The following is a 24,502-nucleotide window of genomic DNA, read 5'->3' as shown; positions in this document are numbered from 1 at the left end:
CCACTACCCTTAACCCTGCAAGTGTAATTATTGCAGTTTTCATAAACTGCAATAATTACCTTGCAGAGTTAACTCCTCCTCTAATGGCTGTCTACTAGACAGCCACTAGAGGGCACTTCCATGTTTATAGCACATGAAAAGTGTGCTATGACGTCGCTGGATGCCCTCATGCTATGCGAGGACCTCCAGCGTCACTGAAATCTCCATACGAAAGCATTTTTCAATTCTTTCCTATAGGGAGGTCTAAAGCATTTTCTTGGAAATTACACAAATTGATCAAACAAAGAATTCCATATAACTTGTGAACCTTTTTCTCAGGTGAAGCTCCTTTAAAAAAAAAAAAAAAAAAAAAAAATTATATATATATATATAAAAGGTTTAGCAATGGATATCACAATCCATTTCAGTCCCTTAGGGGAGAGGAAACACTTAAGAATGAGGCACACTCCGTTCCAGAAAAAATAAAAGAGTGAGAGAGTGTGTGTGTGTGTGTGTATCCCTTTAACCAATGCTCAGCAGTGGTAGTTTGACAGTTTACTCTCCTCTACATTTATTAGGTTGGTGTGACAGCGTCAGGAAATTAACAGAGTAGAGAATAATTGTACTCATGAGAGGTACAGCCTAGCAGGAAACATTGGCAGTTTTACAAGCACACATTGGTAGTACTGCATGCAACATGCTACTACACTTTCATAGCTACAGAAAGCTAATCATTAATCTGTAACTCAATATCTCTAATGTAATAGTCTAGCGCCAAAAACTTTGCCCTCATTAAACGTACTATATTATCAGGCAATACTAGGTTAGGTTTGGTTTAAATCACGTGAAGACCTTTTCCCATGGTTACAGTAAGTCACAGCAAGATCCCAGCATGAAAACCCGACGGGGAGAATAGGTGGAGGGAATAAGAACAGAAAATATGGTTAAATAACAGAGCAAAGGGGGTGGGGGGTAGAGACAAGACTTACTAAAAAGTAAAAATAAAGCTTATATTAAAACAAACTTATGGGAGTGCTTACCGCTACTTTTTTTTTTTTTTTTTTTTTTAAATAGAAATCACTAAAGGCACCATAACTACCTAAGCACCTTATATTGTGGTTGTGGTGCAATGAAGTTCCTGTCCCTATCTCCCTTCAATTTGTTTATCTGCAAAAATAGCAACAGCTATAACGGCAATACACGCCACAGAAGTCCTAAATAACCAGTTTCAGATCTGTGGTAGCTTTCTAGAAGAGAGAACATACTGAACAACTGCACAGGTGAGCAGCCCATAATTTACTTTATTCAGGCAAAACATTTTTTTTTAACATTTATGAACTATTTGGCAAACTAACAGAAACCAAACAGAATGTATCAAATATGCACTGCATCCCTTGTGAAGTCAATGGAAAAACCTGGATCAGCTCAATATCATTCCCTGGTATCTACAGAAAATGAAGATTTGATACAACGGAGAATTTATTTATTATATTTTTAATGTATTATAATTTGCATTTTTTTAATGCACTAATTCCATATGGCCTTATAAATTGAATGAACTCTGGTTTTAATGTCTCTTTAACATTGTTGTATTGGTTCCAAATATTGGAAATACATTAAAGGGACACTATATAGTCACCAGAACAACTACAGCTTATTGAATTTGTTCTGGTGAGTAGAATCATTCCCTTCAGGCTTTTTGCTGAAAACAGTCTTTTCAGAGAAAATGCAGTGTTTACATTACAGCCTAGTCATACCTCCACTGGCCACTCCTCAAATGGCTACTAGAGGGGCTTCCTGGGGCAGTGCTGCCATTCAGTGTCTCCACCCTCTGCATGCAGACACTGAACTGAGGAGATGCTGATTGACCAGGACTGTGTTTGACTTGTGCTGGCTCTGCCCCTGATCTGCCTCCTTGAACGTCTCAACCAATCCTATGGCAAAGCATTGTGATTGGCTTAGACCACCACTTCTGATGATGTCAGCAGACAGGTCAGAGGCAGACAGGGGCAGAGGCAGCAGCTACAAACTTAAATACAAGTAAGATTTTACTATATTTAGGGAGGCAAGAGGGCTAGACAGACACTATAGGGTCACAAATACTTGTTTGTGTTCCTGACACTATAGTGTTCCTTTAAAAGTATTTAGAACTCAAAGATTTTCCAACAGTCACCTAATAATTTTCCATTGTACGCAAGAAATGTAGTTGAATGAAATGCCCTATTGCGCTTCAACTGGACACAAACCATGTTTAACAAAGGAAAACTAGAGAAATTGGGGGAAATGTAATCACTAAAAATAATGTATGAAATGTTTTCCACAGCTCTGCTCCAAATCCAGCACTTTGTCTTTGATGCAAAATAACACGTGGCCTGCAATATGTTGCAACGAGGTACAAAGGCTTATTTCGAAGCAATACACATGGGGTAGCTTGTGAACATATGTTTGAGTCTTATCTAAGACAATGCCCATAACGGAACAGAGTTTCAAGAAGAAGATATCTGTAATTTGTTCCTTATTTGGCTTGCTGTTTTAGTTATAGCCAGAGATGTGGATAATATTAAAGTATGTGCAATCCTCCTCTGCTATAAAAATGTACTGCTCGTACGGAAATGTTTGAATGTTTGAATGTTTGTATTTTGGTTAAATGAATCTGAAGTATCAGTGTCTCCAACAAGCTGGAATTTTAAGTTTGAGTCTGTTCTGCATCCCAGGGAACCAGGAGCTGGTCATAGTAATACCATGTAGTATATATAACCGCTAATAAACAAACAACCTTGTGCTACAACTCACCTTGGATGATTTCCGTCTGCTCCTTCTTGTCCACACAACAACTAATTTATCTGGCTGCCTGTAAAAATGAGAAGAAAAAAAAACAGGTTACTTCCTGATAATGGATGCGGAAAGACCAAAATATCATCATAATAACGTTGACTGAACTAAACCCAGGAGTTTACTTTCAACTATGGTGACCATTAGACAAAAATGACATGGCTCCCACTGCTTCAGTACCCACTCGATGCCACATGGTCCAGAGTACCACTTCCAACAAACCGCATACACCATATACAAGGAATAATGTGTTAGGATGACATTTTGGCTGTATTCTCAAAAAAGCCTGGTGAACCCCTGTTGGAGCTGCAAATCATGTTACTCATAAAAACATAACAAAAAAAACAACTTTTACACACTGTTTATAGTGTGTGCCCCTACTGCCAGTGCAGGCAGCTGCCTACTGGCACATTACTGGGAGTGCGCTGTGGCAGGGTCACCCAACAACCACCAGATCATCACTGAAGTTGTCACTATCCGGGATCTTTGCAAAATATGCAAAGACTCCTGAAAGTGAGAGACCTGCTTTAGGTGTGTACATGAATGCGTGTTTATGTATATGAGTCTGTGTGTATGTATTTCAATGTTTGTGTCTGTGTGTGTACATGAATGCATGTATGTGTGAATATAAATATCTATGTGTTTGTGATTGTGAGTATGAGCATGTAATTTCTCTGACATAAAGGGGGGTGAAGAGCATAGCGAACCACAGAATTCTCTCATGGGTGAGATGCCAAAATACATTTCTGCCACGGGTACCATGTAACCTACATAAAAAGCCTCTTCACCAGCAAAAAAAAAAAAAAAAAAAAAAAATATGTATATAATATAGATTGATAAAATGAAAGCACAAATTAATTAGTTTGTCGATACATTCACTATACCTTAAATGGTGGGCACAGGGGAAAAATTATTTGAATGGGTAGCGCTGAATTTCTTAGACACAATAGGTTTTCATGTTTTTTCTCTAATAAGCATTCAATAAAGACATTTGTCATATGCCTTACGTTTATTCACTTTTTTTTGAGTGATTAGTATTAATTTTCATTTATAGTGGTTTTGATATATTTTTCAATATACACATTCTGGGATCTCTAGAACTGCTTGCTGGAGTTGAAGTGTCACCTTGATTGGGTAGAATAAAGGAACCGTAATACATTTTCTGGGTGCCTGCTTTATTCGGTTTGCACCTAAAATACATGTCCTATTTCCCACATCCTTTTGTTAATGGGGTAATTGTTTATCACCTGATTCAGCATTAAAGAGAATAGTGTTTCACAGTATACCTTGAGACTGATATCGATATACGCACACATAATTAGACGCAAACGTATGATACTCAGAAAGAGGAAAGACTGAGGTAATCTTACAAAGACACATGCATGTGACCCTAAAAAGGAGCTGCCTAACCAGCATAACTACATTTCAAAACCATTCTATTCAGAAGGAGAAGGATATTTCATTGTCCGTCTGAACAAGTAGTACAAACAGTGGAAGAGAGCTCAGGACAGGAGAGTACATCATAATGCAAAATTTCACTCTTCAGAATTTTAGCAAATAGAGGCATAACTAAAATTTTCAATTTAACAAAATTAATCTCTCACAGAATAACTACTAACTCCAAACCTTAGGGTTAACAAAATATAGCTACAATGATGGTTAATGTCTGAAGGAATGGTGCAAAACAGTTGTGGGTCAAAGACACCATTGTCCTGACTTCGAATACCTAAATAAACAGATGGCCTGCTTTTAATCTTTACAATGTAGCTTTCTACCAGCCTCTATATTTCATAATCAAAGATATTTACTGTAAGCATAACAACTATGCAACATTACAAACAGTATAGCACATGATCAAAGAGCACCTTGCACCTGCTCTCCTATCGGAAAGAGGCTTATAAATGCAAAATCCCTATAGTTATAAGTCACTTTGGGCAAGGAGAGTGGGCACAAGGTACTCTCTGATCATGTACAATGATGCAAAGTTGTTATGGTAATGTGTTTGTAAAATCCTGAATGGTATTGTTTTAAGTTTACATTGTATGCCTGGCAGTTCTGACAAAGCCAAAACTTACTACACAATATATTTGGCACTCACGGAGCCATAACGCGTGCGTGCGTATGTATGGTACTTTGGCAGACATATGTACTCTCATGGCATTTTCCAGGGGATACCTGCGCACAAATGATAGCTGTTAGAGTATCCAACAATGATGACAGTGCACCATGATACAGAACGCTGCAGAGGGAAATGCATTTTATACTTTCCACAGTAAGCATTGCAATAGCATTTGCTGGCATAAGGTAATGATTAAAAGTCACTCTTAGGGGAGAGGGGGGGCTTGGGCGCCATGACGAGGAGACGCATGGATTGAGAGCTCCCTGAATAAATCGCCCTAATCCTTGAGAAACTGTTATAAAAGTGACACAAACTGTTCTTGAGCCTGTCAGACCCTGTCTGGGATGCTCTGGGCATCAGTTGGTGCGATCTGGCGACTAGCTGCAACGGAGCACCAGGCCTGTGAAATCACAGCCTAGTGTGGTTCTGGCTGGCAGGGGCAGCCGACCTCCCTGGTGGCAGCCAATACCTACTTACCCCCTCTGGCTCACTCTCACAAGGCAGTGGTGAAAAATCACCAAATCCCAAGATGGCGGCAACCCCCGTGCTGTCACAGCAATGACTGGCAACTCTGCTGGAGGCTTGGAGAAAGGCCTTCTGCGAACGCTTTGATCAAATATGTGAGCAATTCTGGCACCTTCAAATAAGAGCAGCACAGGGCTTCTTGCCGACCGAGCAGGTGTTCCCCGACGAAAAATTTGAGTCCTTGCATTCTGGTCCAGGAACCAAGAAGGGGGACTTCGCCTTGAACACCGTCCACACACCCAGGAGAGCTCCTCTCCACAGGATCTGACCCGGGGTACTACTTTGGTTACATGGGTTAGTGGACACTGTGTCGTGGTTCTCATCCTGGTCCAGGGCTGAAAGGATGGACTCCTGAGACACTGGGTTGCAAGCTCGGTGGTTGACCCACTTTCCAAGAAGCATGCGGAGGCTTTTTGCAGCATGGGCATTGGGTGACGACTCTCTGAAGGGCATTATGCCTTAATGTGCTCTTTTTCACATTGCCCGCACTGCTGCAAGCCTGTTTTAGTTTATTTTACTTTATTCCTTTTTTTTTTTTACCTCTAATAGGCATAACAAAGCTGAATGCTGTTATACAACTATGGAGAGTATATCCAGAATTTCCTCTTAGAGCGTTCCTGCTGGGGGGTGGTTTTTATTCATGTATGACTACTGAACCTGCTAGACACATACTCTTACATCCATGTATGGTTCCTAATTAACAGTTAGTCTTGTTTATATGAATACTCCTACAGTCAAAAGGGTTTGCTTAACCTGCTACCTACTACTCCTAGTATTAGGTACCATGCATGGCAAAAATGTAGATCCATCTGATGTTAAGCTTAGTCTGTTTAGCCTGTTGTATTTCTTTACCTTTATTTAAAAAAAATGAGGCTGGCTTATCCAGGAGGTTCAGCCATCGTATACACTGACTACATATGTGACCTATGTAAATCTGCCGAGACTATTTCTTTTTTCTGAACCGTATATTTCATAACCTCAATAAAAACAAAAAAACAAAAACACTCTTTAGAAACCCTAGAATAGTCTTTGAAACAGACCGATTTTAAAAGGAGCACTATAGTGTCAGGAATACAAACATGCATTCTGGACATTATAGTGTTAAACTATTTAGGTCCCCGGCCCCTCCCTTGCATCACATGGAAAAGGGTGTTTTAACATATATTTTCTTCAACACCGCATCGGTCTTACCACGGCTGACCCTGCCTGAGATCATCAGTCTTGATAATGTCAGCCAATCCAAAGCTTTCCCATATAAAGCATTGGTAGGCTAATATGCCAGTCTTCATTTACTGCGAGATGCATTATAACAAGGTATCTTTATGGGGAGCGTTCAGCGCCTCCAAGCAGAGTGTGGAGACACTGAACACTGTGCAGCACTTGACTAGGAAGCACATCTAGTGAATTTCTAAATTACTTTAGCAGGTTCACATAAGGATAATTAACTCCTCCTTTCAACCCATCTGTATATCCCCACTCCTTCAGCCCTTGCCAAATTAAGCACACTGAATCCATGTAAAGCGATCATGATGGTCAAGACCAGAACAATCCACTGTGTCCGCACTGCTTCGCATTTTTAAACTGAATGGAAAGCACATCTGTTGAATAGTTTTCATGCATTACATGCCAAAAATTTAACATTCGACAAGGGTCAGACTCGAAAACATCCTGCAAAGTTTTCAGAACACAGCAGTAACGGGATAAAGCTTCACCTACTGTTCCTGAATGTCCTAATCTTTTTAATTTATTTTTTTAGAATCTTTGTCTTGTTTATCTGTTGTACTGCGCTGTGGAATATGTTGACACTATATAAATAATTGTAAATGTAAAGCTCTGAACTTTTGGTTTCCATTTCTTCCTATTTCAATGTTTCTTTTTTCCCCCCTCCTACCTAGATTATTTAATCTCTCCATTTTCAAACACATTTTTTACTTCCCTTACCCCCTCCAGTCTTGTCCCTACTCCATTCAGTGAAGGAGGTTTCAAAAAAATGGTGCAAAAATTTGAGAGGGGAGGAGCCATCAGCAGAATGTGCCTGCTGGTTCCACTGGTTGCCATGGTAACTGCCCGTTTAGTACCGAACACCACTTTATCATTGTATTTTAGATCCACACATGCTTTGATTCTTTTGCTCAACTCCTTTTTCTGATCTCCAATTTACCAAGGTCACATCTCCTTCTCCCAGCTCCATTCCTCCATCACTGCCCCATTAGAAAGAATTTAATTATTTCAAATTCAGAGCGATTCTCCTCTCCTCCTCTAAATTATTAAAGAAAACATTTAAAAAAAATGGTAGCTTCTACAATGTCCAGATCTGATTGAGTTTTGTATTTGTTCGTTTGTCATGCAAACCCACATTTTGAACAATTTCCATCTCTGACAAGCTGATTTTTTTTTTTGTTACATCTGGAACAAAATAATGCAGTGCAAGCGATTCTCTGAACCCTGTTGAGGATTAAGAAGCTAATTTTATTATAGTTATACTAAAACTCAAGTCTAAAGGTTGATAGAAAAGAAACAAGGAGAGAGAGAGCCACAAAGACAAGACCTGCAGAATACAGAAATGCAAAATCATATTTATTGAAAGCAAAACGTTTTATATAAATGCTAATAAATAGCGAGATATAAACCAGCTACACACGGCTGTGATGTTGATCTTTGCATTTAATACAAGAAACCTTGCTCCTGTGAAGAATGTAAATCTAATCTGAACATATTACAGAGAGGAATACATGTGGGTGAATTCCCACAGGCAGTGTGAAATTTATAGAAATAGGAGTTTAGTTCTAATTCATGGCAGCACCTAGAAATAGCATTTACAGTCAGAATATATCAGTTTAAACTGTCAGTAACGCTGTAAATCCGAGTCTCTGGGATTATTTTAGAAAAATCAGCACTGTGTTAGAAAGTACATGTGATCAATAAATATAGAAGTCATAAACTTGAAATACAGTGTAAACATATAGATCACGTGTCCACCATAAATAAAATAAAACTTTTTATAGCAGAGGGAGCAAATAAAACATTCACCATCAGATTTATGTCTTGTATTATCACAATTCCCACCAGCAAGTCTGTAAAACAGATATTTAGCTGCAAACACTATATACCTGCAATTTGCATGATGGGTCATAAATTCAACTGACCTTAGTTCCAGATTAAGATCTCTTTGTGATCTTCATGACCTAATCCCTAACTTAAAGGAACACTATAGTCACCTAAATTACTTTAGCTAAATAAAGCAGTTTTAGTGTATATAGATAATTCCCCTGCAATTTCACTGCTCAATTCATTGTCATTTAGGAGTTAAATCACTTTGTTTCTGTTTATGCAGCCCTAGCCACACCTCCCCTGGCTATGATTGACAGAGCCTGCATGAAAAGCAAAACTGGTTTCACTTTCAAACAGATGTAATTTACCTTAAATAATCGTATCTCAATCTCTAAATTGAGCTTTAATCACATACAGGAGGCTCTTGCAGGGTCTAGCAAGCTATTAACATAGCAGGGGATAAGAAAAGTTTAATTAAACAGAACTTGCAATAAGGAAAGCCTAAATAGGGCTCTCTTTACAGGAAGTGTTTATGGAAGGCTGTGCAAGTCACATGCAGGGAGGTGTGACTAGGGTTCATAAACAAAGGGATTTAACTCCTAAATGGCAGAGGATTGAGCAGTGAGGCTGCAGGGGCATGTTCTATACACCAAAACTGCTTCATTAAGCGAAAGTTGTTCAGGTGACTATAGTGTCCCTTTAACAAAGTTTGGAGTCCTTGGAAAAAAAGAGGCAGAAAAGTCTGAGACTCCTGAAACTGTTCAATTAGAAAAAAATGGTCATACTCTTTCCTTGTAATGCCTTTCATAAAATTATCTTCCCCCCGCCCCCTTATATGTTTAATCTCTTTTAGTTTTGCTTTTATAAACACATTGATTGTTTGTTTTTTTTTCACTGTTTTTTTTCCTGGTAGATGGGAACCAAAAATAAGCCTATTGGATATTCTGAAAAGGGACAATATTTTGAGATGTAATAATACTGCAAATATTGCAAGTAGTCGAGCATACTTGTGTACAGTGCTTACAAATCCCTTGTGCTTACAAATCCCTACTGCTGCTCCAACATACCTATCCTCCCTCATACACAAGTATGTTCCGTCGAGACCCCTGCGCTCATCCCAAGACCTACGCCTATCCTCTGCCCGGATCCCCACCTCTGACGCTCGCCTTCAAGACTTCTCTAGGGCTGCACCTATTCTGTGGAACTCCCTTCCCTCCTCAATCAGACTTTCACCCAGACTCCACTCCTTCAAAAAATCTTTGAAAACTCACTTCTTCATTAAAGCGTATCAATTAAACTGTCAGCAGGTTTCTCATCCCCCACCCCATGACTCCTTTCCTGCAACTGTCAAAAATGACCTACCAAGCACTCAATAAACCCTTCTCTAACAAACTATTTAATTCCCCTACTTTAACCCGTTTGTGTCACTATACCCCACTCCCTCTAGCATGTAAGCTCATTGAGCAGGGCCCTCAACCCCCTCTGTTCCTGTACGTCCAGTGGTCTGATTTCAATTATGTGTCTGTTAGTCCACCCATTGTACAGCGCTACGGAATTTGTTGGCGCTATATAAATAATAAAATAATAATAATAATAATAATACAGGGGAAATGCAAAATTGTAATTTTTAATAATTAAAACAAAATACAAAAAATCATTAGGTATTTGACAAGTGAATTTTGCCAGAGGTTCTAAATATGTCAACGATAGCATAAAATGCAGACATTGGAAGGTTCAGTTTTAACCTTCACATGCTAAGTGTTCAAACATTTAGCTCATAGTAGGAATTCATTCCAAGATTCCAATTCATTACTAAATGGATAACCAGTCTCAATAAACAGAGAGGTAATAAAAGTGTTAATCGAGCGTAAAACAAACAAAAAAAAAAAAAAGTCACATAAAAATGTCTAATGTAATGAATGAAAGTATACCAAGCCCCCTAGGTATACAGCTGCTGCAAGCAGAAGGGAATGAAACAGAAAGAATGGATCAACATGGTGAAAAAGGCTTTCTCAACAGTAAAGGGGCATTTAGGAAAATACTGGTGCCTAAATATTATTTAAAATTAACCACAGGAAAATATCAAATGGCACAGGTAAGGGATCACTTCCTCCAGGTGTCAGAGGCACATTTATGTGCAAATTTACTAAGCTGATCAACACTATAAAATGCAGCTGTGCCCACATTACAGATTTACAAAGAGACCGTTGTTACAGCCAGACAGGCATAGATCTAATTCATTTTTTTTTAGAAGTGTCAGGAAAAGCAGGAAGAATACAATGAGGTTCAATGCCAAAAGAAAATAGAAGAGGCTACAAATGACTACGGTAGATTATACAAAAATTATAATAATAAAAATTAAAAAGTCTCTTATTACATGTTTGAAAACAACCTTTACAATAATGTACATATGGTAGTACTCCTTCGTACACTACTACTGAGAGGGGATATTGGTTAAAATTAGAAGATAATGATTAAAGGAACACTAAAAAGAGCTGCCATCAAGGAGGCATGGGTTCTATCGGCGATGGTCCATTCCAATGCTCCTCATTAGTATTGAGGACCTAAGGTGCGGAGAGCCCCGTAAGCTCATTCAAGTTTCCGCATTAAATTCAATGCTTTCCTATGAACTGAAATTGATGGAGTTCAAGGTTTTTTAGCAAAATGGGAAAGGTGAATAACGGACATTGAAATGGCAAAATAAACAATAAAACAACCAAGCAAAATAAATTGTTGCAGAAAGTTGGCTCTATTAATGTAATTTTCCATGTAAAAATCAACTTATATGGGGGGGGGGGGGGGGGGGGGGCTGACAACCAAGATGGCCAAACGTGTATTTTGCTAGCTCCTGCAAACCTGAACGAAAACAGTTGAAATACCTCGGCTAATCCAGCAATATACAACCCTAAGCTACATGGGGACCAGTCTTACTATACTCAACTACACACTAAAACTGAATCTGGGTGCCCTGATGGAAGCTCACCGAGCCTCAGCTTGCGGCCTACTGAAGCCGACGGTCTGGTTGCCGGAAGAGACGGCTGATCTCCCAGCTCCGGGCTTAAGCCTGCCAAAGAAGTCAGAGCAGCCCTGTTCCCCCCTCCCACCCTTGGACCGGCAGGGGATATCCCGGTCCCCACTGGGTGCACCTACACCTCTGCTGGGTCAACACGACAACCCAGCGCCTCTGAGGCTGCATTGTCACCCAAGATAGCGGACGCACTGCAACCACAACAAGCCCATGCAAGTCTTGACGGCCTGTCATGGTGGGAGTCCTTCGAGGCTAAATTTGGGAAGATTTGTAAAGCATTTTGGCTCCACTTACAAAGCCGCTCGTACCAGCATACCTCTCCTGCCCCTCTGGAGAGCGAAGCTGCAACAGAAACTACTCGACCTCTCTCCAGGCGTAAGAAGTTGAATCCAGGCAGAGGCCCTCAAACCAAGAAAGCTCCCGGCTTACCATGGTCCGGTCCCAGCGACGTCCACAGAGAACTCTCCCAGCAACATTGTCCAAGCCAGACAAGCCGCGAAGCAGAACCGTGCAACAAGCAGTTGGGCGAGACCCTGACGCAGTGTGGAGGGCAAGGAGACAAGGGCAGGAGCCTCTACTACAGCACCAATCTCGTGCGACATGACCCGGCTGTAAGTCAGACGCTGTCTGGGCTACAGCTCATTGTGAGACACCCCCACGCCAGCAGCTCGCACCCACTGAAGGTTGCGATCATCGCAGAAGCCTGCTACTCAGACCTGTAATCAAGCACAGTTTGCTAAACGAAAAAGGACCTGAGATACAAGTACCTTGGACTGTCATTTGGCTCAGGGTAGGTGGTTTGCAATTAGGCCAGGCCCAGATGACCATAGTTATGACCATAACTACCAGGGCACTGTGCATTATACGATAGGTATAGGCTGAGCTTGTCGATAACCAAAAGCAGATCCCCTTGTACAGATATGTGGGCTAACTGTTCTTCTAAGATGTATTCTCATACCCAGTGGTCTTTATTTTCTATTATCTAGCAACTTGTCATTTGTTGTAGCTTACTTTGTTTCTAATCTTTTGTTATACTTTTAACCATTTCTCAACTTGTCTAGATTACACAGACGCATATTTACAATTGGCTATGCTCCCTGTTTAGTTATTTGAGCACTTAACTCTTATAATGTCTATTCTATAAGCGCATAGATTAAGGAATAGAGTGCATAAAGCAGGTGACAGATCCACATTCGAGGTCTCTCATAGCAACTAAGCTTAGCCACGCATTCTGTTGAGTTTTAATAGATATATGTATTGCAATAAATTTGCTGTATAACCAAGGTGCTTTTGACAGACATAATTTTTGGAATTCTAGTTCAGAAAGAAACTTACTGGTTACCAGTGTAGGAGTCTGTACTTGCAAAGTAAATAACTTCAGCCCCCACAACTGCGAAAATTCTAAGTTACAGGGGGAGGTGATTTAGTGAGTGTAAGAATGATAGAGAAGAGTTTTGCCAGATTTGTCCTGTACCTTTGAAAATGTAGAAGAGGAAAGAACGGAACAATTGTAAAATGGGAATGCAAAGTCTTAAAAGACCACTTCGGGCACCAGAATAAATTTTTATCAATGAAGTTGTTATATTGCTAGGAGGAACTGAAGTCATGTTACCATAAGGGAATAAACAATTTAACCAAAATCTTGTGGGCCCATATGCTGGGCCCAGTTCCTTCCATCGAAGGTCTGAGACTTAAAGCAGGGAGCATCGAACTGGGAAATGCAGAAAGGCTGAGGCAATCATATTTTTTCCCTTTTCTTTTAAGTGTCTCTGCATATCTACATGTCAGAAGCCAAGGAGGAAAGAGGAACTTATGGTACTTGGGATCTATCTTCCCTATAACTGTTTCAGAAAAGATTTATGAACACAAGAAGAAGAATTTAAGACCGAGGGAGGTTAAAAACATTTTTTTTTTTATTGCTATTTTTGACCATTTTTGTTTAATCACCCTAGAAATTTGCTGCTCAGCAACTTGTAATTTTTTGAATAGATGTAAAGTTATTTATTCACCACTTACTATGCATATTATTATTCTTACCGAGTATAATAACCTTGGAGTACAGAATCTGCAGAAGCAACAAAGTTAAATGCCGGCAGTCAATGGCAAGGGTTAGCACATAACACAGCCAGCACAGTTAAAATGTGTCTCCAACATATTATCAATTCTTATGTCGGACTGTTGTTTTGCCTAATAGTTCCTAGAATAATAAAGTAAACATTCTCAGCCTTGTATTATTGAAAAAAAACTCATATCTTTACTGAAATGGAGTATTATGACAGACAGTGGTACCAGGCATAAAAGTGAGACACAGGATTTTTTTTTTATAATTATATTGATTTGTAGGATTAGAGTGAGTATTGCACTTTATTGTTGCCTCTGCTCTGCCTCCCATTATAGGAGTAGGGTTACCACCATGACACCTCAGTAATAACAAGACACTGAACTCGCACAATATATAAGTACATTTAAAGAGAAATTCATACTGCTGCTAATCCAATGCAAGATCCAAGTAAAACTTTTGTTCTTCCATACGAATATTGGCAACACTGCAATTTTTTAAAGTTTGGATCTCCAATTGGAACTATACACTGTGTGCAGAATTATTAGGCAAATGAGTATTTTGACCACATCATCCTCTTAATGCATGTTGTCTTACTCCAAGCTGTATAGGCTCGAAAGCCTACTACCAATTAGGCATATTAGGTGATGTGCATCTCTGTAATGAGAAGGGGTGTGGTCTAATGACATCAACACCCTATATCCGGTGTGCATAATTATTAGGCAACTTCCTTTCCTTTGGCAAAATGGGTCAAAAGAAGGACTTGACAGGCTCAGAAGTCAAAAATAGTGAGATATCTTGCAGAGGGATGCAGCACTCTTAAAATTGCAAAGCTTCTGAAGCGTGATCATCGAACAATCAAGCGTTTCATTCAAAATAGTCAACAGGGTCGCAAGAAGCGTGTGGAGAAACCAAGGCGCAAAATAACTGCCCATGAACTGAGAAAAGTCAAGCGTGCAGCTGCCAAGATGCCACTTGCCACCAGTTTGGCCATATTTCAGAGCTGCAACATCACTGGAGTGCCCGAAAGCACAAGGTGTGCAATACTCAGAGACATGGCCAAGGTAAGAAAGGCTGAAAGACGACCACCACTGAACAAGACACACAAGCTGAAACGTCAAGACTGGGCCAAGAAATATCTCAAGACTGATTTTTCTAAGGTTTTATGGACTGATGAAATGAGAGTGAGTCTTGATGGGCCAGATGGATGGATTGGTAAAGGGCAGAGAGCTCCAGTCCGACTCAGACGCCAGCAAGGTGGAGGTGGAGTACTGGTTTGGGCTGGTATCATCAAAGATGAGCTTGTGGGGCCTTTTCGGGTTGAGGATGGAGTCAAGCTCAACTCCCAGTTTCTGGAAGACACCTTCTTCAAGCAGTGGTACAGGAAGAAGTCTGCATCCTTCAAGAAAAACATGATTTTCATGCAGGACAATGCTCCATCACACGCGTCCAAGTACTCCACAGCCTGGCTGGCAAGAAAGGGTATAAAATAAGAAAATCTAATGACATGGCCTCCTTGTTCACCTGATCTGAACCCCATTGAGAACCTGTGGTCCATCATCAAATGTGAGATTTACAAGGAGGGAAAACAGTACACCTCTCTGAACAGTGTCTGGGAGGCTGTGGTTGCTGCTGCACACAATGTTGATGGTGAACAGATCAAAACACTGACAGAATCCATGGATGGCAGGCTTTTGAGTGTCCTTGCATAGAAAGGTGGCTATATTGGTCACTGATTTGTTTTTGTTTTGTTTTTGAATGTCAGAAATGTATATTTGTGAATGTTGAGATGTTATATTGGTTTCACTGGTAAAAATAAATAATTGAAATGGGTATATATTTGTTTTTTGTTAAGTTGCCTAATAATTATGCACAGTAATAGTCACCTGCACACACAGATATCCCCCTAAAATAGCTATAACTAAAAACAAACTAAAAACTACTTCCAAAAATATTCAGCTTTGATATTAATGAGTTTTTTGGCTTCATTGAGAACATGGTTGTTGTTCAATAATAAAATTAATCCTCAAAAATACAACTTGCCTAATAATTCTGCACTCCCTGTAGTTTGAAGAACCTTTCTCCCAAACACAGCATCCTCTGAGGCTAGGACACCTAACTGAGAATACTTGGTGGAGGAATATCTGTTCTGCAGAGGGATATGCTTGAGAGACCCAAGATGTTAAAACTGACCTTGTGGAGTGTGGACCTCCAAGTCCTTTAGGTAGAGTTAACCCTTAACAGAATATGCCTTACAAATGGCACCTATAACATATCTGGCTACCGTTGGCTTAGAGCCTTTCGTTCCCTATACAAGGTATTATTAAATTATACAAATTATGCTTTCCTTTGTGGCCATCAGATCTACTTCTGGATTGGCAAAATGACTTATTACAGCTTGCAAAAAGAGACCAATCTCACTTTTTCAGACATACTCTGCTCAGGGAAACCGCCATCCAGTTTCCCCTTTGATATGGACTGCATGCATACCCAACAGGTTGGTTTCTCGTCACAACGTGATTCTGGGACAACATGGAGAAAGAAGGAAGTTTTGCACGTCATTGCCGAGTCAGGTATTTCACGGTCATAGAGTTGTCTGGCCTGACCTTGATGAATTTTGTCCAAATCCAAAAATAAAAAGGGTAATCCATACTGGTTACATTTCTTTGAAGTTTCTCTTTCCGATTCTAAAGCCCATATTTTGTGATGTATTTGTACATGAGCTCCCCAGCTAGTGCTGGAAGTACTTATATATGAGAAGTCAATGAGGAGACCATCTTACTTTAGAAGAAACAATCCCTAGCTTAATAACATTTACAATTTCTTTTAACTCACATTTACAAAAGCACATCAACATTGCAAATAGTGCTGTGCTAACATTATGCTAATGTGACAGTCAGTGTTATTCACTAAGGTTTGAATGGGAACCGTAAAGTTTAGGACAAATTATCGAAGCTGGAAAAATGTTCCAATTCAGTACTTTTTCTGGTAAATTGTTTAATCTATATTTTGACATTCCATAGTAATTCACAAATTCCTAATTTAAAGAGACACTATAGTGCTTGGAATATGAATATCAGTGTCCCCTACCGATTTACAGTCCCCACCACTCGTGTGCATTGAAAATTTATAAAAGCAAATTTACTCACCTTTTCTCTAGCGCAGAGTTTTCCTTGGCACTGCCTCACACTACTCACGTGATGTCATTCTGTAGGCATGCCTCCACGATGACGGTCCACGATGACGGTGTCTCGCAGAGGAGCATTGGAAGCCATAGGTGTACTAATGATTGTGTCAGAGATTTGCTCCATGAAATGATTCTCTTTCAGCACACGGGACAGCACGATGTGCCTGGGTGTGAGAGCAATGAAGTAACAGTCCGGGCTTTCCTATTTAGAGTGCTTGGACGTATGGCTTGAAGCCGCACTTCCAAGCCAACTATTAAAAAAATAAAAAAAATAAAAAATAAACGACATTTGGGGCCAATAAGAAGAGGGAGGGGGAGGAGTAATGTAGGCAACAATAGCAATTTCAATTAGATTAAGTTGTTCTAGTGAGTACCGTGTCTCTTTAATAAATAGCCCTGTGTGTGAATTCATTCAAACCTGTACAAATTAAATCTTTGGATATTTTAACTTGAAAAGACTGCTACCAACATTCTTAGTGCATAAGAATCTTTAGGGTCTCTTATAATACATACACAGCTGATTTGTGTGTTTTAGTTCGTTTGTTATTTTAAAGCTTTCTTCCCTGCTGCCTCTGCACAATCAGAGAATCTTGTGTTCTCACTCTGGAATAAATTAGCTCCAAGTGTTGGATAACCTCTCCAAAATACTGCATAACCTAACCTTGTCTGCTAGGTGGCCGTGACCCCTTCGACTTATGCTGTTTATTCCCGCTGTTGCCTTTGGCGTCATAATACTACAGAGTATGAGTGATCTGCTTCTAAAGATTAAAAAAAAAAAAAAAAAAAAAAAGGAAAGCCCCACCGAATAACATCAGCTACAAACATTCCCTGAGGTTTCTAGGTTGAAAGGTCTTAAAGAGGATTCTTCACTTAAAAACAATTTCACATTTTTAGGCACCCTGTCCGTTTCTGTGTGGGTGTATAGAAACACACGCACATTTGTTTTATAGATCAATCAAGCAGTGCAGATGATGAAATGTGTGCATTATTCTCTGCAATGCATGAGTTGGTCGTAGAGTGAGCAAGTTTTCAGGAGAGAGTAGTGGGAGTTATACTCCCGGGCAGCTATAGCTACCACCTTTTTAATTCACCCCCCTATCAATAATTTATTGTGGTTAATGAGTTGAGAAAACAGAAACTCTGTTTCCCGGTCCCCTATCCCAGCAGACCATTATAGGGAGAAGAGTGAAATAGTGACAACTGCTGCCCCAAATATAACTCATTAATCTTGGCCAGGCTGTGCACATACACTGATCGGTCACAACATTGAAACCACTGACTGGTAAAGTGAATAACATTGATTATATTGTTACAATTACACCTATCAAGGGGTGGGATAGGTTAGGCAACAGGTGAACAGTCGTCAGTTCTTGACTTTAACATGTTGGAAGCAGGAAAAAGGGGCAAAGGAAAAAATCTAAATGACTTTGACAAGGGCCAAATAGTGATGGCTAGATACCTAACTGTGCATTTCCAAAACAGCAAGTCTTGTGGGTTTTTCCCTGTATGCATTGATTAGTATCTACCAAGGAGTAGTGCAAGGAAGGACAACCGGTGAGCTGACATCACCCAAGGCTCATTGATGCATGTGAGGAGTGAAGGCTATCCAGTCTGGTCTGATCAAACAGAAGAGCTACTGTAGTTCAAATTGGTTAAAAAGTAACACTGGCCATGTTAAAAAGGTGTCAGAACGGGGGCGTGGTCTGACCGTCGATGAGACTAGACGTGTCTCACTAGAGCTCCGTCCTGAAGGCGCCCTCAAAGCCTACAAAAGCGGCCTTTTCTTATAAATTTATCCCCCCTGTGACCCCCTTACTATGGAGAAGAGGCTCTCCAAGAAACAGCCCAAGAGGGCCACGGAGTCCGGAGGCTCCGTTTTGGACCTTTTCACGGCGCAGCGGCATGGCAGGGCCGGGAGCCAAGATGGCGACGGAGGATCCCCGCACGCGTCCCCTAGCGCTGCCAAAGGGGCCTCTGCCACGGATCAGGAGGCAGTACTGTCTAAACTAGCCGAGGTGAAGGCATACCTCGCCAGCGAGATTGCAAAGTCGACTGCCGTCCTACAGGCTGATATTGGAGCCCTGGGTGAGCGCACAGCTCAGCTGGAAGACCGCATGGAAAACACCACGCAGGCCCATAACGAGGCGGTGGACAGGGTCAATAAAATGACGGCCCACATAGTGGACATGGATTTGGCCATAGAAGATCTGGCTAATCGGTCCCGAAGGAACAACCTCCGCTTGCGGGGACTGCCTGAGGAACCAGAGGAAGATCTCCAGGAGCTAGTGCTCTCTATATTGCGGCCTCTCCTTCCGACCATCCCGGAGGAGCAATGGCATGTGGAGAGAGTACATCGGGCGCTGCGTGCACAGCGGGCCGAGACAAATACCCCTAGGGACGTGGTCCTCAGCTTTCTCCATTTTCGCACTAAGGAGGCCCTAATGAAGAGGAGCAGAGAGGGACCGATCCGGCATGATGGGACCGTGATCTCCCTTTACCAAGATCTGGCCCCTTCGACACTGCAGCGGTGGAGGGACTGGCGGGCGATTACTGGAGCGTTGTGGGGAGCAGGCCTTAAATATGCCTGGGGATTCCCCATCAAATTGATGGTGTTTCATGAGGGGAGAGCACATGTTCTTGTACCTGGTGGGGATCCGAAGCGCTTCCTCCAGGGTCTCGGAATCCAGATGCCTCCAGACCAGCCGACGGTGGCGCTTTACCCGGGAGAGCTTCCACTATTGCTTGCAGACTGGCGTGAAGTGGGCCCGCGAAGCCGCCGATGACGACGATGACGACGCGTTGGTATCGTATTCTATGGCCTTCTTTATGGGTTTTTTTTTTCTCCTTCTTGCTGGGGGGGGGGGGGGGGGTCCGCCTTTGTGTTTGGGAGGGCCCAAGGTCTTCTGGCTGTTTTCGCTCACGTGTGACCCACGATTTTCGCGGCCATCCCCCCATTGAGGATCGGAGAAGAGTCAAAATGTAGAAGAGGAAAGAACGGAACAATTGTAAAATGGGAATGCAAAGTCTTAAAAGACCACTTCGGGGACCAGAATAAATTTTTATCAATGAAGTTGTTATATTGCTAGGAGGAACTGAAGTCATGTTACCATAAGGGAATAAACAATTTAACCAAAATCTTGTGGGCCAATATGCTGGGGAAGAAAAAGGGAAAGGGAAAAGGGAAAAAACGGACGCGGAGATCACACGGATCAAGGACACGTATCAACTCAAGATAGAAGCGCATTCCGTTAAGTACCTCGGTTCACCTGACTGCTGACCCTGATCGCCTATACCACGCTAACTACGCTTCGATGATTAGAGCCCTAATGGGCGACCTTGATAAGTGGACAGATAGACCCATCTCCTGGACAGGCCGTATCCATTCTGTCAAGATGAACATTCTGCCACGTATATTGTTTTTATTTCAGGCTCTTCCCATCCGCGTCACCAAAGCCCAATTGGGGACTTTATCTGGCAGAATAAGAGGCATAGAATTTCTCGCCAAGTTCTGTATAGAAGAAAGGATAGAGGGGGTTTGGGCCTACCTAATCTATACTTCTATTATCTTGCGGCCCAGCTTACGCAGGTAGCCATGTGGCACTCCCCGCCAGGGGAGAGAAGATGGGCGAACATAGAATCTATGATGGTATGGGTCGATGCTCCAGAGTTCACAATGTGGGTCCCCAAAGAGCATAGACCCGCTATACGGAGTACGTGTCCGTCCATCCTCAATTCTATTCGAATTTGGGACGCATGTCATCTCAAATACCGACTGGCGACGTCTCCCTCTCCGATGACCCAGATCCTTAGAAACGGGGATTTTCCCCCCGGCATGGCACCCAGAGAATTCCGTAACATTGAATGAACGGGGCTCCAACGTCTACACCAGCTTTACCAAAATGGCTCGGTGGTCCAATTTACTGAGCTACAACAAAGTGCCCATTTCACCCCTGCAGATTTTTTCCGCTATGTCCAGATTCGCGACTTCGCTAACAAACCCCACATTAAGAAGGCTGCTTTGGGTCCGTTGACCTTTTATGAGAGGCTTTGCTCCAATGGGACCGCCCCCAAGGGTATGATTACGCTTCTGTACGCACACTTAAGCGCAGAAACCAGTGAATGGGGTAACTTAAATTACACTGATCAATGGGAAGCGGACCTGGGCGAAGTTTTGGAGGGTTTGGAATGGAGGGAGATCTGGGAGGCGAATGCCACTGTCTCGATTTGTGTCACTCTCCAAGAGCAGGCGTGGAAGACTATGCTGCGGTGGTATACCACGCCTGTTAAACGGTATCGCATGCACAAGTTGGACAACGATGACTGCTGGCGGAGTTGCGGTTCCCGGGGCACTTATATCCATATGTGGTGGGAATGCCCCAAACTCACCGGCTTCTGGAGGTCGGTAGAGGATCTCCTGAGGCAGACGTTCAACAGACCCCTGCATATGGACCCTTGGGTGTACCTGCTGAATAGGTCTCTAGAGGGCTGGACCAGGAGGGAACAAAAATTGGTGCACAAGATAACCCTGAGCGCACGCCGGGCCATAGCGATCGCGTGGCTTTCCCCAGAAGGCCCCGATTTCTCCGGAGTGACGTCTAGGATTAGAGAGTGTAGAATCATGGACGACTTGACTGCAAGAGTGCGAGGGACAATAGGTTCGTTTCAAAAGATTTGGGAGCCATGGGACAGTAGTCTACTGGGCTCGAGCTGAGCTTGACGGCACTTCATCTCGTTAACGAAGGTAGGGCCTCACGTGGGAAGCCCCTCTCTTCCCCCCCCCCTCTTTTGTCCTTCCCCTTCCTCTCCCCACATCTAATCTGCTTTCTATTTTTTAGACGGCTGTTCTACTTCTCATTTTTCTCTCTCGCCTTACTCTATTTTTCCACCTTTCTTAGTCTCGTCTTTTTCTTTCTGTTAATTTCTCGTCTTTCTTGTTTCTTATAAATCACTATCGCACCCCTCCCTCTGGATTCTCCATGGGAGGTGGAGTTATTTTTACACCTCCATCAGCCCGGAGACACTGTCGAACGAGCAATGTAGTCTACGAGTTAGGCATTGATTGAGACTGGTAACTCGGCTTAACTGCCGCGCCAGTCGCACTTTACACTTCCTCCCATTCAGCAGCGGTCACCTTGGGCATTGGCCAGAGATAGGCATGTGATGACAATGTACATGTATATTGTATAGGAGGGAACATTGGTTGTACTGTATCGAGGTTTTCCTTGAAGATTTCCGGGCCTATCCCAGGGTCCGTAAGCCTCTTCTTATATAAATGGGTAACATCGGAGGTGAGAATGCCTCTACTTGTCACAACGGACTTTGGTCCTGTCCATGTATGAAACGCTACGTGCTCTCCAACTCAACATTAAGGGACGGTGTAGTTTTCTTTTAATGTTCTGTTCTTTGTTATAATCTAAAATTTGTGCTGTGCCCACCTGTGATTCTGTTGAATACTGTAAATTGCACTCAGAAGCTGAGGAAGCTTTGAGTAACTGTTGGTGATACATGCACGACAAAAATAAATAATTAAAAAAAAAAAAAAAAAGGTGTCACAACACAGTGCATCGCAGTTTCCTGCATAAGGGCCGGGCGTAGCTGAATAACAGTTAGAGTGCCCAAAACACAACTTTATCAAAAGTACACCTGCTTTTTCAAAATCTTCACAACAGAGAACTGGGAGAGGTGCCAGGCAGGGGTGCTACTTATTGTTTTACAGGGGTCAGCTGATGACCTAAGCCAAACAGTAGCTCCCCATCCATAATAACAGCTTGGGAAAGGTACCTGCTGGCACAAAAACATAATTTAGATGATGGTGCCCAAACGGTTCCTTTAAGTGTGTTTTAGGAGAAAGTATAAATGTATTTAGATGTCTCCAGAACCCCTCGAGTTCTGGATATGAGATATAGATATATATAGTGTCTTTATCCAATTAAGATGATTTTAAACACTTAATTCAACTAAGAACAATAACTAATAGGATATATCAATACAAAACTGTAGTTAGACGGGGGGCGGGGCTTGACCGCAGAGCCGAACGGACGTGTCTTCCTGGGGCTCCCGCACAAAACGACTAAATAAGCCTAAAAACTGCCTGTTCCAACGGAGATAAGACACACACTTCCCCTGACAAGGCACACGAAACAGGGACTCACCTGGGGACACCACTCATGAAGCCCACCCAGACGGAATCTCCATCCTGGCTCATGCGGCCTACACAAGCGGCTGGCGCAGGGGAGACTGCCGCCCCCCCACCGCCATCACAATCTACTGAAACTATGCAGAGCCCACGTCCCCCCCCTATGGACCGGCGGGGGTTATCCCGGTCCGCACAGCCCTGGCTCGTAAGACGCAATATGATCTGACAATCCAAAGAGGCATACTCCCCGACCGCAAGATGGAGGAGGAGGAGGAACACACGCCTAAAATGGCACCCTACCAGCCACTACACGAGCGGATAGACACTACTCCAGAGCTTCTGGGAGATGCTGGAGCAGCGAGCGCTTCAACCACCGCCTGCCTCCAGAAAGAAGGTGAAGGAGAGCGGGCCGGACCAACCCCTGCCCAGGCGCAGCAACGAAACGTGCACACAAAGGCAAGGGCCCATCTAGGCCAAAGGTCGTGAGGCTCACACCTCGAAGGCACAGGCCACACCGCCGGAGGGCCACACACACCGCAGGCGGTGGAATAACGTCAGGCCCCTCCGTAGCGTCCGCCAAGGAAAAGACCCGGCCTGTCAGAGCACCCGAGTCTGTGGCCCAACAGTGCCGACCATCAATAAGGCCTGGAGTGGGGTAGAGGCTATACACCACCCGTGCCGCTCACCAATACCCTTGGATGCAGTCTCAAGCAATGCCCAGCGGAGGTATTGGCTGACCGACCTCAAGGCCGTGACCCTCCCCCCTGCACATGCCGGGCAGCAGAGACTTGACACGATACTTACCTAAAGATCACTCTCACTCCCAGCTCCAGCAAACTACCGTCTGCCGCAGCTGCCCTGCTCAGCTGATAGTGGGGAGACAAGACACTCCACCTAGATCACCGGAGAGACCTCCGAGCACTTGAACTTACACATTGGTCGTTGGACTGCCGTAATCAACCCAGATGCTACCTTGACGCGCAGGCCCCCGTACGTTTAGCCTGCAGCCCCCGAGCACCAGAGTACACACTCCATGGCAGTGCACCTGCAGGAGGCCGACACGGGAGGACTCGACCAGGTTATACCTTTAGGCAGTTCGATGCCTCCTAGAGGACTTCGCCTGCAAAATGCCTGACTGTGCTATACTTTTGTTTTGCTTCTTTGCGAGTTCAGTAATTAATTTCAGTCTCACCATGATAGCCTAGTTTGCCTCAGCCTGACATTACTATACAGATATATGAGATACAGCTGAACACTTGTGAATGTTGAAATATAAGCTAGCCTAAAGCATTACATGTTTCAATCTTGAGGCACTTCGCTTATTTGCATGTACCTGCAAACGCAGTAAGCCCATCCGTACACTAAGTTTGTATACATAAATGAATAATAACGTGACTTAATGAATATAATTCAGTCCCTCAATTGATCTGTGTGTAGCCTCGCTAGGTACTCCGACTGTAAATATAACCATGACTATGACAATTTGCAAACATACATGCCTGGAAGCACTGAGCGAATAGCTAACACATGGAAAAGCATATTGTATGGTGTGCAGGTTGTTAATGCTCAGGTGAGGCCCACTTCAC

General features: G+C 42.6%; 1 protein-coding gene across 6 annotated transcripts in view; it reads right to left on the bottom strand.

Moving 5' to 3' along the window:
- Window positions 1-24,502, bottom strand: part of EHBP1 (EH domain binding protein 1) — a 358,354-nt gene that overhangs the window by 289,135 nt on the left and 44,717 nt on the right. For all 6 annotated transcript variants that reach the window (XM_063443756.1, XM_063443760.1, XM_063443758.1 and 3 more), the window contains exon 3: window positions 2,773-2,830. In XM_063443756.1, the coding sequence (XP_063299826.1) occupies window positions 2,773-2,830 (58 nt within the window). The remainder of the gene's footprint in view (window positions 1-2,772; window positions 2,831-24,502) is intronic.

Source organism: Pelobates fuscus, chromosome 2 (genome assembly GCF_036172605.1).
Source record: "Pelobates fuscus isolate aPelFus1 chromosome 2, aPelFus1.pri, whole genome shotgun sequence".
In the NCBI taxonomy this organism is placed as follows: domain Eukaryota; kingdom Metazoa; phylum Chordata; class Amphibia; order Anura; family Pelobatidae; genus Pelobates; species Pelobates fuscus.
This window is presented reverse-complemented; position numbering and strand designations above follow the sequence as displayed.